At 23.4% G+C, this 16,962-nt stretch overlaps 1 protein-coding gene across 1 annotated transcript; it reads left to right on the top strand.

Annotated features, from left to right (window-relative positions):
• The first annotated feature begins 8,269 nt into the window (after positions 1–8,269).
• On the top strand, positions 8,270–13,107 carry LOC112593592 (probable transaldolase). Its single transcript, XM_025338065.1, has 8 exons — positions 8,270–8,522; positions 10,174–10,297; positions 11,166–11,273; positions 11,421–11,552; positions 11,632–11,757; positions 12,504–12,640; positions 12,703–12,813; positions 12,875–13,107. Exons 1-8 carry the CDS (start codon positions 8,429–8,431, stop codon positions 13,042–13,044), a joined length of 1,002 nt encoding a protein of 333 aa, XP_025193850.1. The 5' UTR covers positions 8,270–8,428; the 3' UTR covers positions 13,045–13,107.
• Positions 13,108–16,962: the final 3,855 nt, after the last annotated feature.

Below are 16,962 nucleotides of genomic sequence, written 5' to 3'. Positions count from 1 at the left end.
ATTATTGTAATATTCAATTGTTATAAACAAAATTAGACAATTTAAGTATAACATATATAGTATTAAAATTTTAAGAAAGGGGGTCCTGTACTTCCGGTGGAAAATCTTGCATCGCACGTATACCAGTGTATACGTCCTTCTCCTACAACTAACTTTGTAGTATTTTCACATCAGTAGAAAGCACCTATTACAAACTCCTAAACAGCTTAAAATCTCGTTGATACGAATAAAGAGCAATACGTAACTGAACTCGAACTTAATTTTTCAAATATATAGTGCTTTGGGCTGAGGAAACTAAATTTTCCACGCCCAGTTTTTCGAGTATGCTGCTGTAAGTATATGGTAATAGAACTTTTCACTGATAAATGGAATTGCCCTTTCAACGTGAAAAGTTGTTCATAATTTATTTCTTATAACGACTCGTATTTAATTTTTTATATAATAGATATTTGTACAATTCGATGAATAGACTATCTAAAAAGTGCATGTAGTCTCTTATGTGCCATCATGAATATGTAATATATTCAATCAAACTAATTGAACAATTATTATTTATTTTCATAACATTTCCCGTTATTTTTCAAATTTGTGGTGTGTTGGGATGTGGAAGAAACGAAGTCCTTCCGGGCCGGTACTCGAATCTGCCGCCTATCCTTTATTCTTTAAGCTACATAAATTTAAGTCTTCATTATAGTTTCAAACGAAAGTAATTTTATGTGTTTGGGAGTTTTGTCTTACTTTCTTTGAGATTTAACATTATTATCTTTTATAAAGATATTTTTTTTGAGACTTGTTGTGTGCATATTACTTTGAAAAACATGCGAATATTAGAATTTTACTTTTTATCTTAAATATTTATATCTTTTATTACGTTGTTGATTGTTTTTTGTTATTGGAAATTTTCTTATGCTGTCACTTGTTGAATTCGATAATACTTGTTGACTAAAACGTTGCATGCTTATTTAGTTTCTTATTGTTGTTTTTTTTTTTTTTGTAATTATGATTATTTTTTTATAATTCTTATAATTTTTTAATGCTATATGCTTTTAAATGTCAATAGTTAATTTATTTATATTCGTTCTTTCATTTAATTAAAGCTGGTTCTGGCACATTTTAGTATTATCTTTTTAACTATAAATCTTTAATTTTTAGTTATAATTATAGAAATTTAAGGTAATAACACTGTGTCTCAATTGTTTTGTTTCATGGAATTTTTTTTAAGGTTGGAATAGCTCTATGAATTTTTTAAAAGTTTTAATTTAAATTTAGTTCTAATTTTATCTCCAGTTATCTCGAACATAAATTAATTAAAATTATTATATCTTATTTTATTATATGTTTATTTATTATTAAAATTACATTTTAGTTTACAAAAGTTACAAATTAAACAAAAAAAAAAACAAAAAAATTGGTTTAACTGTATATTTTTTTTTCGTTGAAGCTTAAGAATGCTGGAATTTAATAAGTTAGTATTGTTATCAACTTAATATTATTATGACGGTTAAATTGTATTTATTTTATAAAAATATATTTTGTATTTAATTTTTTATTACTTACTATTTGTTCTGGTTCTTAAGATATATAGGTGATAGAATTTGTTTCAATCGGCTTCCCTTAGTTATTGAAGTTCTATTATTAATGATTTAATTTTTTTTTTTTTTTGGGCACCTATACATTTAACATTATAAAGTAGCAGATATACCTACTTGAAATAAATAAATATTTCTTACCTTATTGACGCTAATTTTTTTATTTGATTAATATGTAAATAATTTATTTCCTTGTTTTAAAGTTATTCATAATTAATTTTTAATAAACGGAGAAAACTTTTAATATTCAAATTTATATGTAAAATGAGTAATACAGTAAAGAAACAACCAAAAATGTTTAACCCCTCCCCCCTTCAGAAATACGCCACTGCACATTTTATCCATGAAAATATGAAGTTACTTATCTGAATACAGTCTATCGACATTCGCGCGTTTTCACTTACAATCACCACCCTTGTATGCTGCAGTTAATATGTATTAACTACTGCATATAAACGTGGTAAATGTGGATTAGGCCTACTGGGGATACCACAATAAAAAAATACGCGCCTTGTGTAATACCTCAAATAACACGGACGATTGAATTATATATCGTTTAAATTAAAGGTGGTGAGGAAAATTACACAGCTCTGTCACCTTAGTATCTTGTTCAAAATGTTTATTTATTACCAATTAAGCAATTATTTATATCAACTATCAAGAGACGAGAAATATTGACGTTCCTTAAAGTAAATACAATAGTTTCAAAACAAATTTATTCTTCAATTTGTTATAAAAAGACTTTAAGTAGTTAATATTAGTTCTTATTATACTATGGAAGACAGAAATGACAAAGGGTCCAATTTTAATATTGTTAGAACTATTGTATGCGTTTTGTAATTAAAACATAAATGATTTAACATTTATATTAATACATAATGAATAATAAATAAAATAAATATATATATTATTTTATATTAATTTTTATTTTCGTTTCATGCAAATGTTGAACTTCATATTTTACTCGTTTTCCGAATCATTGGTTACGTATTTGTGTCAACATAATCAAATAAAAATATTTGATTTAAATGATTTATCATTATAAATTTTATGAATAACGATTCTTAGCGGATAAGGGCTGTCATTTCATTAACTTATATTACTATTTACTTTAGTTATATTTCATGATATTACATCGATATGTTTATTGATATTGTTATTGAAGTAATTTATTTTACTATTATTATTATGGTAGGTTGATTTAATTTTTTTGAAAAACGTTTTTTTCAAAAATGTATTATTAATTATTATAATATAATATTTACTATTTGATGATTACAATGACATAAATAATTTATATATCACAGTATACTATTGTTATTAACATTTTTGTTTACCGTTAAAATATGAAATTTTTCAAATTTCCAGGAAATAGTAAAATAATTTAATTATTAATAAATAGCACAAAGAGTCAAAATATTTTGAAAACTAAATAATACCTTATAAATGTTAATATGAATAATTCATAAACATTTTAAAACAATAGCAATAAAGTTATTTATTTTTAAAATTTTTAATTAGCTATACAATAAGAAAAATAATTTCTATTATGTTAAAAACTCTCGTTTGTTTTTTGTAATGTCTTAAATGTATTTAAACCAAGTGTGTTCAAAATTGAATGTATCAAACTTATAAAATAAAATAATTGTATCATAAATCTTTAATGGATCGGAATATATAGGTATATCAAGTTTTATAATAATTGTTTTTACAACAACCTTAAAGTAACGGCAAAAGATTTGTAGGTATTAAATGAAGTAAAAAATAAATAAATAAATATTAAATATTATTATATTTATACCTGATAAATGTACCAATGTATAAAACCAAATATAAAAGTAAAAAGACTACAAGATACCTAAGTACCTTCATATCTATTAACTTATCATTTTTTATTTTATGATCTCGTAATATCAACAATATTTAATTTTAATTATACATATCGAACCGTTTAAAAAGTTGGTGTGTGGTATCTTTGGTATCTTCTTCAGCAATATTACCTACTTATTTATTAAATTGGGTGATATTTTAATTAATCTTATGCAATTTATTTATATTTGCTTCAGCTTCTAATGCTACTTACTATAAAATACTATTTTTATTATAGTTTTTCTGTATTGGTACATAATTTATGTAAAAATGCTTTTATTACATAATATGTACCTACCAATTTTATTTATCATTAATACTTAATAGTTAATATAATATGATACAAACTATAAAAAACTTACAACGGTTAATCAAATGGTATAACTTCAAAACTTTCTACTGCCACCATCTAGCTATTATACAGGAAAGTCTAAGGGGAGGAAGGTGCATTCATTTTACCAAAATTATTTTATGCATTTAAAAAAAATATTATTCTTATGTATTATTAATTTAAAATTGTATAATAATTTTGAATTATTAAAAAAATAAAAAGTTATAGCTTAATTTTAGTTTGTTATAAATTATTAAAAGAAAACATTGTGTGACTTCGGACTCTCTAAGTAAATGATCCCGGGAGCCTGTGCGTTCTTTGATGCTTCTTAGTTAGTCCACTGGCTAAACCATTAAAAATTATATATTCTAGTATCTAGAAACAAAAAAATTTTTGGTTTTTTTTTTTGTTATACATAAATTACATTATATTTTATGAGATCTAATATGTATTAAAATGCAACTGATCATGTTACTGTACTAGATTACTTTGATTATCAAAAGTCTTAAATATCTATATGAAAAATAGTCTCCTGATTCCTTTAATAATAAACTCCAATAATATAATTGGTAAATGGTAATTGATATTGAGCTATTGACTATAATAGTATAATATTCTAATGTCTGACCTTTCTTAATCTAGATTTTAATGAATTGTAATAAAGAATGCATTGAAGATTGCTACTCATTTATGATCTATGAACAGTCTTCACCGATTACATTATGATACTTGAACAACATGTAACGCACATAAATATTAAATGGTCTAAATGCTTAACAACAATGAAATATCTGAACCAACAAAAGACATACTACTTGTGTATCTTAAAAATGTATAGTCATTTATTGCTGGAGATTTGATAATTGTTGGTTGATTAATTGTATAAAGATGGTTATAAACTTTGGTATTAATTCATAATTGAAAGTTTTCATGTTTATTATTTTCAAATAAATTTTATTTTTTCTCGATTAAGGAAGAGAAATAAAGGAGATTAATAAATAATATTAGTTTAGACGCAAACGCAATACTTAATGTATACGATAATAACACGAGAATGTAGACTGTTATTTATTGTCTTATTGACATAGACTATGTTCTAAAAACAATGTAGATTGATTACTCTATTTTTTTCTAACTGTTGGGCTATTATTTAATAAATTTAAAAAAAACTTAATTAATGCAACTAATTTTATTTTTAAATTATTGATAACTAGAAACAATTGTAATTGATATAGGTATGTATCTGAGCCAATGATAATATTATTCTGTTCGAAAAACTTTAAGCTGTTTTAACTTAACATAATTGCTTATCTATGGTAGTGTAGAAGAATTCGTGTTATACTAAATTAGGTACTACTTATAGTTTCATTATGTTTTTTAAACAAAGTTAGACTATAGTTAAGTTTTTACAACACAGTATATCAATGTTATTAATACATATTTGACTTTACTATTTATCACATTCATAATAATTTTAATTTTAATTGAACTCAAAATATTTTTTTAGTTACATTATTACATTGTTGAAAGTTGAAACCTATGTTAAAAACTGTAGAGATTTAATAATATATTATGTATTGAAAGTTAAAACATAATACTTTGCTTTGATTGTGTCTTTTTTGCAATATGTATCTATTGCTTGTCATCCATTTCATATAGTGAAAAAATTAATGAGAATCCGTTTTTTGAATCTGTTCTGTTTTTAAGTATGATTTTTTTTTTTAAGTTAAATAAATTAAACTACTCTACTGATGTATTTTTGGTAGCATTGATATGTCTTTTCTTTTTCTAGAAAGGATTGTAATGATATGAAATGGATTTATAATTTATTGAATGAGAATTGAGATTAGGTACAGTAAATTGTCCAGGAATACATTTTCAAGTTTCATCTATCAATTTAATTACTTCCATTTTATCAAAAGCAACATCATATTAATTATTTCCTGTTAATATTATTTTTCTTTTTACCTCAGGTTTTAGTTTCATCATTTTAAGTAAATAAACTTTGTGATAGTTACGTTCACTTAAAATATATTCATAAGATTTTAATTTACATTAAATTATTTGATTGTTATATTCAGCAAAAGAGAACTTCCAAATAAACTAGAATAACAATGTTACTTTTGTTACTTAGTAGTTAGTATTGACTGATAATTGATATGAACTTCTCAAAGGTGTATTTTTCAGTTCATACATTATTTGTCAGTTTCAGATGGATAAAATCTACACGACTGATGATAATTTTATTTGATGATTACGACTTACGAGGAATAAAAATAAGCATTACATTTTGATTGTGAAAAATAAACTTGTTTACAAAAACACCAGGAGTTTAAATTAACTTAAGTTTTCCCTTTGTACTTGATTATATCAATGTTTACATTACATGGTAATCGGTATTCGGTACCTAATACCTCAACATTAGAGCATTGATTATAATTTATAAATATTGAATATTTAATTATTATTTATAATCAATGATTAAAACTATAAATTAAATTGATTTAAACATACCTACTGTATTTTAAATTTGGTTAATGCACTATTAGTAACTTGGGAACTAAAAGTATTAAAAGTATTGCACAGTTACATATAATTTCAAATATTTATTGCACTGTAATTATAAAACTATATAAATATGGCTCTTTAGTAAATAGTGTAATTTGAAAATATTTCTATCTAATAATTGCATTAAATATAATTAAATAAAATTTTATTTTTGACTTAATTTTATAGAGAACTTTGTGCGTTCATTTTTCTAAAACTAAATCAGTAATATATTAATGACATAGTATAACACTTTTGCACATAATAAGTAATTACCCATGAACATAAACGTTGTATACATTATTATTTATCACATACTAAAATAAATTGTTTTTATCTTGAGATATTGATTATAATTTGTGTACAACAACTATACTTTTGACTTCTAGTAACCTATAGTCTGTCAAAACAACAATTATTTGATTAATCTATAGTGATGTATAATTCATAAGTTAATATTATAGCCATAGGTAATGTACTGTATAGTCTAATAAATGAATAGTACAATTTGCTTACCTACTTGTTTTTTATTATTAAATATATTATATTTACATTTGTGTGTACATATTATATATAAATTATAAAATGACTTAATTATGTTATTACATATGACCCCTATTATTTAAAAAAAAAATATGCTAATTTTTTTTTGAACGTAAGAGACTTATAATATCATAATTCACGATAAAATTATATTATTGATAATGATAAAGCACAAAACTTTGTTATAAAATAAAACTCATTTGTGTTTAAAAATAATTTATAATTGTTTTTATCCCAGTCCGCAGATAAATATCATGATACTTGGAACGTTAAAATAAAATAAATGTGTTACAATATATTATTATTATTGACATTTTATTTTTATTTCACCAGAAAATTAAATAAGCACTATATTGATGTAATAGTAGATAATAGAAATTGGTTTTGAATTTCAAAATATAGCTGATTTATTTGCATTGTTCATTCAAATGTTTTTTCGTATAATTGTATTTTATTCAAATTTGATATGTTGACATGTAGAGCCTAGGAGAATAATGAATAATAAATTAATAGACTGATATGTCTGTTAACACTATTTATAAAGTCATTAAACATAATATATATAGATAGGTACCTACATCTATTATCTAAAATATATTATAAAAATCGAAAGTATATGATATGTCGTATTAATGAACATGTATAATAATTTAGTGTTATTACTTTTTGTCTTTCTGTGTTAAGCAATCGATACATTTAGTTTTTGAATTAATCGTGATGAGAAGGCAGGTAATAATTATAGTGTAAGGTATCCATTTAATGCGATAGGCTAGAAGTATAAATATCATTTCTAGCATGTCTTAATATTTTATTATTTATAATAACGTCTAGTGATAAAAGATAAAATATGAAATTTATCTGTTTCAAAGAAATAATTAGGTACTTAGGAGAGATTCTATAATATGTTTGGATACCTACGATATTCCCAGCTTTAGTTTTAATTTTGTGTACCTATTTATCATGCTTAATTAAACATTGAACGATGGATCATTCGAAATATGTATTGTTTATTAGATTAAGCGATTAATGATGTTATGATTTGCTGTTCATTTTTATTTGAAACTTTGAAAGAGTAAAATGTTTAAATATTTTGCTTCAGGGACACTGATAATTAATATAAAAAAAAAAAAAAAACAGTCTTTTTTTTTAAACAGACTGGTATTTTTATTTTGCCCGGCGAACAAGTGAACGATAACAATTAAAAATTAAACTAACTTGTTTTTTCACCTTCATCATAACAAGCGCTAATCACCTTGCTGTTCGCGATCCATGTATTGCCAACCTGTCGGCACTTGGATGGTCGATTGGCAATAGTGTTGCGGTAGAGTTCAAGCGGAGGTTATGTTCTTTACGTTTCCCTAATCAAAATATCAGATAAATTTCCTAATTTCTATAGGTAGTTCCTTTATCCTTGAGCCACTGCGCCAGTCCAGTTCAAACATTTCGAACTGTTTGTGTTAGTCAATGATAAACCGTCGTTCTTGTTTGACCAAATTTTGAATTGTCTCTAATACTACACCTAGTACACCTTGACTCTTAAATTTCTAAAATGACAGAACCGTCGCCAAAAAAGTCAAAAATGTCGTCGTTGGCTCAGCTCAAGAACTTTACCGTTGTCGTGGCTGACACGGGAGACTTTGAAAGTATGTATCTAAGTACCTAACCAGTAAAATACCATAGAATATCTTTATTTAACAATTTTTTATGTATGTGATTATTAATAATAACCTTCAACTCTCTTATTATTAATTAGTGGATGCTGATAATTTAATATTTTTTTTAACTATTTTTAAATTATACACCACTCTATCATTGGATGTTTTATCTAATTGAAATACTATTATTTTTTATTTTATTTCAAATAGTCTTTATAGTCCTTAACTTATTTATTTCATTTGCTGTATTCACCTAATTTATGTAATGCCTTTCACTTTCAAGATACTTGGTTTTATTATGTACATAGCTTACCTATAAAAATTCTTTAAAAATAGTTTGTACTATATTTAAAAAAAGTAAAAGTAAGCCTATGTAGGTGGGGTGTAGCTGTATGTGTAAATGTATTTGTAATCTATTACTTACTCTAGTAGTTATAGTTTTAAAAATCACAGGTACTTATGTACATTTATAGTTAGTGTTTTTATTTTATTTTAAAATATAACCTATGGAAATTATATTTCTTTATCTCATATTAAATGCCCTTGAACTTTGTACCATTTATTAAATATTATAATATGTTGTAGGTAAAACAAGATTGATAAACTTGATACAAATTGTTAGGTTTAAATATTGATAAATTACCTAATTTATTAAATAAAAATAATATATTCTTTGATTATAAATTAGCACATATAATTCTATGACATAAATTAGATAAAGAAGTTGATGTCAAAAGTCTTAAATTATTAAAAATTTAAGAAACGGGCATTTACAAAAATATTTTTATTTTGGAGGGGGAAGGAGTTAAGGTTGTTCACTTTTTTATTTATATAATAAGAGTTAATATAATTTTAACTGTAGGTTTGTTTATTTCTAATTAACAACTTCAATATTTTTAAATATTAATTTTTAGGTATTACTTTATTTTACTTAAAAGTGAATAAAGTTTCAAACAACACTGAAAAAAAAAATGAAGTAAAGAATATTAACTTTTTGAATGTTGATTTGAACACTCAATTGTGTCTTTCTATTTTGTTTAAGATACTTTAGCTAATTAAAGCTTCTAATTGTTTATGTAGACTTTTACCTGTAAAATCATTCAAATACAATATGCAAATTTTATATTATACACCTCCTTCATGTTTAAAATAAATTAACCATGTAATTGCCTTAGGCAATCAGATTGAAATTTTAAATGTTTGTTTTGTGAAAAGAGAAACTCATAATTATTAGTTAGAATCTATGGGTGATTTAACAATTTATAATTTTTATTATTATTAATCGCATTGTTATTTAAGTAAAAGTTAGTGTTTTTTTTTTGTAACTATAAAATATGTCATATTATGAAAAAACCAACCTTTTATTTTCTTTATAATTTATAGGTTTAAATATCTAACCGCTCTCCATTATGTATGTGTCTGCAAAAAATATTATTATAGGTACCTAATATTTAATTTTACTAATTAATTTAATGAAAATAATATTAAATATCTATTAATCAGGTAATTTCAATAATCAATTTTTAATTTTCTAGATTATATTTACTGTTATGTTTAAAATGTTTATTAAAAGTAAATAAAATTGTCAAAAGTTACCTATCTATTGATTTTTAAATAATCCATTCAAACTATTTTCCAGCCATGAAAAAGTATAAACCTACTGATGCTACCACAAACCCAAGTCTTATCCTAGCTGCAGCCAAAATGCCACAGTACAAAGATTTGATATTAAAGGCTCTGAAATTAGCAGTAGCAAATGGAAAGTCAGTATAAAATCTACATTTATTAGTATTTTTTTTTTTTTATGTTTAATAGACAATTTAAATTTAACTGACATTTTTATTAGCTAAAAACTTAAAAACAAAATAAAGACTTTTAAGTGTAATGGTATGAGATACATTATATCCATAAAACTATAATTTAAATTAAAAATAAACAGTTTAGTTAGAATATTAAAGGAATTGTAAGTGGCAATTTTCTATCTTTGCTTAATAAACTGGGAACTTTAAAATTTAGATTAATTAAAACTTTGGAATTAGAATACCAACATAACGATTGACTATTATTAAAAACCTTGAAAACTAATTAAAATTAAGTGTTAAGTCTATTTAAGATCAACTTTTTTACATTTTAGATTTTAACTTCTTCAAAAATTTAAATAAGGCAATTTTCAAATTTATATTTAAAATATACTTCAGTTAACTTGAAAAAATAAATGAAAAATAGAAAACGTAGAAAAGTTAATCTTAAGTAGACTTAAAAAAAAATCAAATATCTTTCAAAATTTGTATGTAATTTTTATGCCATATAATAATAGAATATTACCAATTTTAATCCATTTAAGTATTTATAACATTCTATAACTGATGTTTAGTGATTTTTTGGTAAAACATTTTTTTGTCTTTTGTTTGGTTTTGTATTTTTGATCAATATTTATTGGTAAATAAGATATAATTCATTTTTATTAAAATAACTTAATTTACATCTCAAATTACATTTAAATATATATTTATATATTATAACAGTATCACTTATGTGATTATAAACTTAGTATATTTTGTATTTGTAATATAGTTAAGTTCATGTATTTATAAATCTTTTAAATAATAAATCGTATTTTACTAATCATAGGACAATTGAAGAACAAACTGAAGAAGCCATGGATAATCTTGTTGTGTTGTTTGGTACTGAAATTTTATCTCTAATTCCAGGACGAGTGTCTACTGAAGTTGATGCTAGGTATGTTTTAAAATACAATATGACTTTAATAATGACTTGCCTCATGATCTGTCCTCAAGTATAAATCAATGTATATAAAGGGTTTGTCTCATGAATTTTTAATAAATAGATAATAATTTAAATTATAATTATTATTGTTTATTTAAGATTGTCTTTTGACAAAGAAGCAAGTATTGCTAAAGCTATCAAGTATATTAAAATGTATGAAAAGGCTGGAATTTCCAAAGAACGTATATTAATTAAACTAGCTTCTACATGGGAAGGTATTCAAGCAGCTAAGTTAGTATTAAACTATTTCACTAATTATTTATTATCAATGTAAATTTATGTATAAATATTAATTTTAAATGTTTTTCAGAGTTTTGGAACAAGAACACGGAATACATTGCAATTTAACTTTATTGTTTTCTCTTTATCAAGCCATTGCTTGTGCTGAATCTGATGTCACTTTAATATCTCCTTTCGTTGGTCGAATTTTGGATTGGTAAATTTCATTAATTAATTAATTTATAAATTTAAAAATGGACTATTTTTTCATTTTTCTACTCATTATTCTAGTTAATAATGTATAACACCAAATTTCAATTAGTGGTAACTGGTTACCATGTATGATGTGTTCCTTAAGAGTTGGATTTAATTCCGAGTTTAGTAGTATACTCCTCTGTATTAGTATTTTTGCCATTTCAAATTGTTTTGGTTATTTTCCATCTATAAATGTGTATGAATACTTTTTTTTATTATTAATCAATTAACACAGTTGTATATTAGTTTGTTATATTATTATTTATTATTCATTTTTATATTTATATTTCATATGATTAATACTAAATTAAAAATGTTTTCATATTTTTATTGTCATACTTTTTCCTTCTACAACTGAATTTGGTATAAATAATTATTGCGTTTTGTTCTTCTTTCAACAATATTAAGTGCAATGTACATGTATATAAATATGAGTGATGGGGCTAAGACAAAATTCTTAAAAATGTTTGCTTACTTTTAAATTAAAAAAAAAAAAAATTATGAAATAAGTTGTTTGCTTATATTTGTATGAAGGTATTTTTTTCTATTATAGACAACATTTATTCTAAACAAAATAATGTATATAATGTGTACAATTTATTGTTTATTTTTATTCATAATATTCAGAAACTGCTTAACTTGTTGTTTCTTACATAATTATTAATACTTATAAGGAATTTTGAAATAATTATTTAATGTATATATTAGGCATGTTGCAAACACTGACAAGAAAAGTTTTGAGCCTTTGCAAGATCCAGGTGTACAATCAGTGACTAATATTTACAATTATTTCAAAAAATTCAACTATAAAACCGTTGTGATGGGTGCTTCATTCCGTAACATTGGTAATATGGGTGCTTTATGTGAGTTGAATTAATTTATATTAATTATACATTGTTTGAATTAGGTGAAATCAAAGCATTGGCTGGATGCGATTTATTAACAATTAGTCCAAAGTTGCTTGAGGAATTAGAATCATCTAATGAGCCACTTACAGAGTATTTAACAGTGAAAAATGGTAAATATTTATTTGAATATTAAATTTTACTCAAGTTCTAATATAATATAATTAATTTTAGGTAAAGCATCAGATTTAAATAAAATTGAAATCAATGAAGCTAAATTCCGTTGGGAAATGAATGAAGACAAAATGGCCAATGATAAGTTGTCTGAAGGAATAAGGAATTTTGCAGCTGATTCCCGTAAACTTGAGAAAATTCTTACAGAGATGTTGAATGAAATCAATTAAATACACTACTAGTGTCTTATTTTTAAGTTATTGGGATCAAAATGTTATTAAATGTGATGATTTATACTTTTAATTCAGTTATTATTATTACTTTTAAAATTAAAACAATTTAATTTAAAAAAAAGTGTATGAAATGTTTATATTCTGTTACATCATTTAATTTTTATTTGTGATAATTGTTAATAACCTATTTTTAATTCAGAAATTATAGTATATTATTATATTTAAAACATTTTTAATAAAATATTTTGTATCGACTGTTTTCCATTAACTTAAATAACAGATTTTTTTCTTACTTGTTATTTATTTATTTATTGAGTTTGTTGATTATAATATGATATCAATGATGGTTATAGAATATTCAATGTACCAATACATTGTGTAAAGCAACTATGATCAATATTAAAGATTTTATAACAAAACCAAGGGTGGATTTAGTGTGGTTGCTTAACGCAAAAATTGGTATGTGCTGACCTTTATTTTTGTTTGATAAAAAATTATATTATTTTTATTTAATTTTGTATCTGATAAATGTTTGGTATAATAATTATACCAATATTTAATAATAATATCACACTGACCAAATCCATGAAAACGTACTGGACATAGTGATGATGGAATAACATTTAAAAGCAGTATATCCATTATAATGTCTCGTTACATTTGATGAATATGTAAGTTATTTATAAAATATGATTAATTATCATCTATATGACTATATAAGTTTAAATGTTTAATGTATTAAAATTAATCTTTAATTTATGCACAGGCATAATATTCTTAAAAAGACAAATACAAGATTTCTATTTAAAAGAAAAAAGAAAATCATTGAACAATAGGTTCCGTCTCCTTCATCCTCTCCTAAATATCAAATAACATTTCAAATAAAAACTTCTTATATACATATACCTAAATCAAGTCTTAAGATTAATTTGGTCTTATAGAATACTATTTAAGAAGTATTTAAGAAACTTTAATCTGCAGAAATAGGTAGATATATTATCTTTTATCATATAACATCAAATATTATGCATTAATTGTACAGAAATACAAGAAAGTAAACTGCCAAAAGCGTCGAACGTATTATTTGTGAACTTCAATAAATAATAACTAGATCGCGGATTTTTATGCAATTGCATATTTTTCCTTTTTACTTTTTTGGATTTTTATCAGTATCTTCACGAATCATAACAATTTGAATTTAATAGTGATTTTTTTTTTTGTACATTTCTGTATATTTTTATAAAATTCAAAATATATTGCATATTAAAACGAAAATTTTTATATACTTAGCTTATTTAAGTAATTAATTATTGTATGTTGTTTAATTTGTAAATTTTATATAAATAAAAAAAATCTTGCATATTTCAATATTTGTTGCATATTATTATGATTTTAATTGCATATTACATGGTATATTTCGATACTTTTAAGTGCATAAAAATCCGTGCTTTAGTAAAACGATTACTGATTAAAATTATGTAAGTACAATTTTACATGAATTGATGAATGTCCAATGTTCATAGAAAATAACGACCTCACCAGACGCACTAATTTTAAATCTATTAGCAATAACATTATGTTTAAATGGTTTAATACATTAATACCTTTATATTACTTTTACTATCTACCTATAGTAGGTATCTATATTGTAATGTTTCTGTGTATGTAATGTATGTAGGTACTATTATAAAAAATCTGCTCATTTTACTTTGGCATAGAACATAGAATGATGCGGGGTTGAAGTAAATGCAGGAGATCTCAATACTTTCATAAGTCGCTTGGGACTGCTACTCGTGATTTTATATTTTGCGGACAGATGCGCTGAAAATTTTAGGCGGTAAAATGGACCTGGACTTGTTTCTGCGTTACGTGTGCTACTCGATTATGAAGTACTTGTAAGTTGTAATATATAATACGTACATATTATTTTGGTATTTTATAAATCATAATGTACATTTTTGAAACAAGGCTTGTCGTTACTAGGGTCGTGCATTTTATCAAGAGGAGATTAGAATAATACGTAATATATTAATATAATAATAATTCAAACAGGCTATATAAAACCTACCAATACAAATTAATAATTATAAACATACTTGGATACATGTAATAATAATAGGGTGAATTTAAGAAACAGTAGGTAGAGTAATATAAAACTTAATAGGTATTTAATAAGTAATAACCATGCTTATTAATGGGTAATATATAATAATAAACATAATTCACGAATAATGTCTAATAATATAATTATAAAAAGTATCAATAGAGTAAAAATTAAGTAAATCAATTTCGGTATCATTAGTTAATCTCATGATTCTTATTAAAGGACTAAAGGAGCATTCATAGTATGTATATGTAATTGGTTCTGTACAATTGAATTTTAAAAGTATATAAAGTAGACCTTGTTTAGCATTGAGGAACAAAAACATTTATAGAGTTAAGCAGTTCTAAACATAATTATAAACTGAAAAATTAAAGTACAAGGTTTAATAATTTTTTAGATTGGAAATTTAACTAGAAAAGTTGGTTGATATTTATAATGAATAGAAACTAAAGTCAATAGCTTACAAAATATACTAATATCCACGGAATTAAATAAGATATAATTTAAAATAGAATTTTTTCGATATTTTATGGTAGGTACTTATAGTAATTGTTTTAAATTAAGAAAAGAAAAATTAGTTAATGTATCTGTTTTGGCTTTTCCATAGCGAGAAATAGTTATAATAGTTACATTGTTGAATAAAGACCATTTAATTGCAGGACAATTATTGTAATCACCGAATGCTAAATAGTATCATTACTATATTAACATAGTAAACTATTGACTATATAAATATAATTGTCATAAACATTTACACCTGAATAAGGAGGAATATATAGCACCAATTAAATCGTCATAATTGTTAATTTTACAAATATTAGTTCAATGTTATGTTGGATAAATATTTAAAATGTCAGGAGTCAATAAGATACACGTGTAACATTGTTGAACTATTTTAATCATCATTTATAAAAAATATCTAATTGATCATTTTAGATTCTGAGTGGAGCAATGGCCTTAAAATAATATTTTTTTTTTGTTATAATCATTTGGAGCAGTAAAAATGATTCAACTTTCAACATTGAGGGAGATTTTTGATAGTAATTTAGATACAGTTGGTTCTAACTTTTAATACTTTTAAAAATAATCGGAATCTCCCCTGCAAAAAAAATTAGGAGAAATTGGAATTTTTACGCAAAAGCAGTCTTTAAAAAATTTGATTTTGTTTTTAAAAAAAGTAGCTGTTAATAATTTATTAAATTTAAATTATTGATGTTTTTTCGATTAATTAATTTGATAAGCAATTTGTATGTTTAAAAAATATTGAAAATTGAATACAGGGTCGCCTATATATTATTGTTCATATTTAAATAAAACATACTGAAACTACAATGTAGCTAATCACATTTTTTTTTTTTATAAAAGCGTTTAAAATTCAAATTTTTAATTCAATGAAATGATAAAAATTCACATATGATGATGGAATTAAATATTAATCAGTTTTTATTTTTACACGTAAGGTTTGAAAATTTAATACGATTTTCTCAATACGAGTTTCAAAAATTTAGCTTCAAGCTACATAAATATATAATACTTATAGGTAATTATATTATTTTGTTGCTGCCAAGGAGTCGATACCAGTAGATATATAGGAATACATTGGACGCACCTTAAAAATCATGGCTAATGTCATGCAAATTACATGGCTACATGTGTTATTATCTTCGTATTATAAGCACATAATATATCAATATGGGTTCAATAAAATTAATATTATATTTTTGTATTTAATAAAAGTATATAAATTGATATATTGTCAAACTTACTTAGATAAAACATTATATATATATATATATATAAAAGTTGGTTTT

Source organism: Melanaphis sacchari, unplaced genomic scaffold (assembly GCF_002803265.2).
Source record: "Melanaphis sacchari strain LSU unplaced genomic scaffold, SCAv2.0 Contig20_pilon_pilon, whole genome shotgun sequence".
Classification (NCBI taxonomy): Eukaryota; Metazoa; Arthropoda; class Insecta; order Hemiptera; family Aphididae; genus Melanaphis; species Melanaphis sacchari.
Note: the sequence above shows the minus strand (reverse complement) of the source record. Positions and strands in the feature narration are given on the sequence as shown.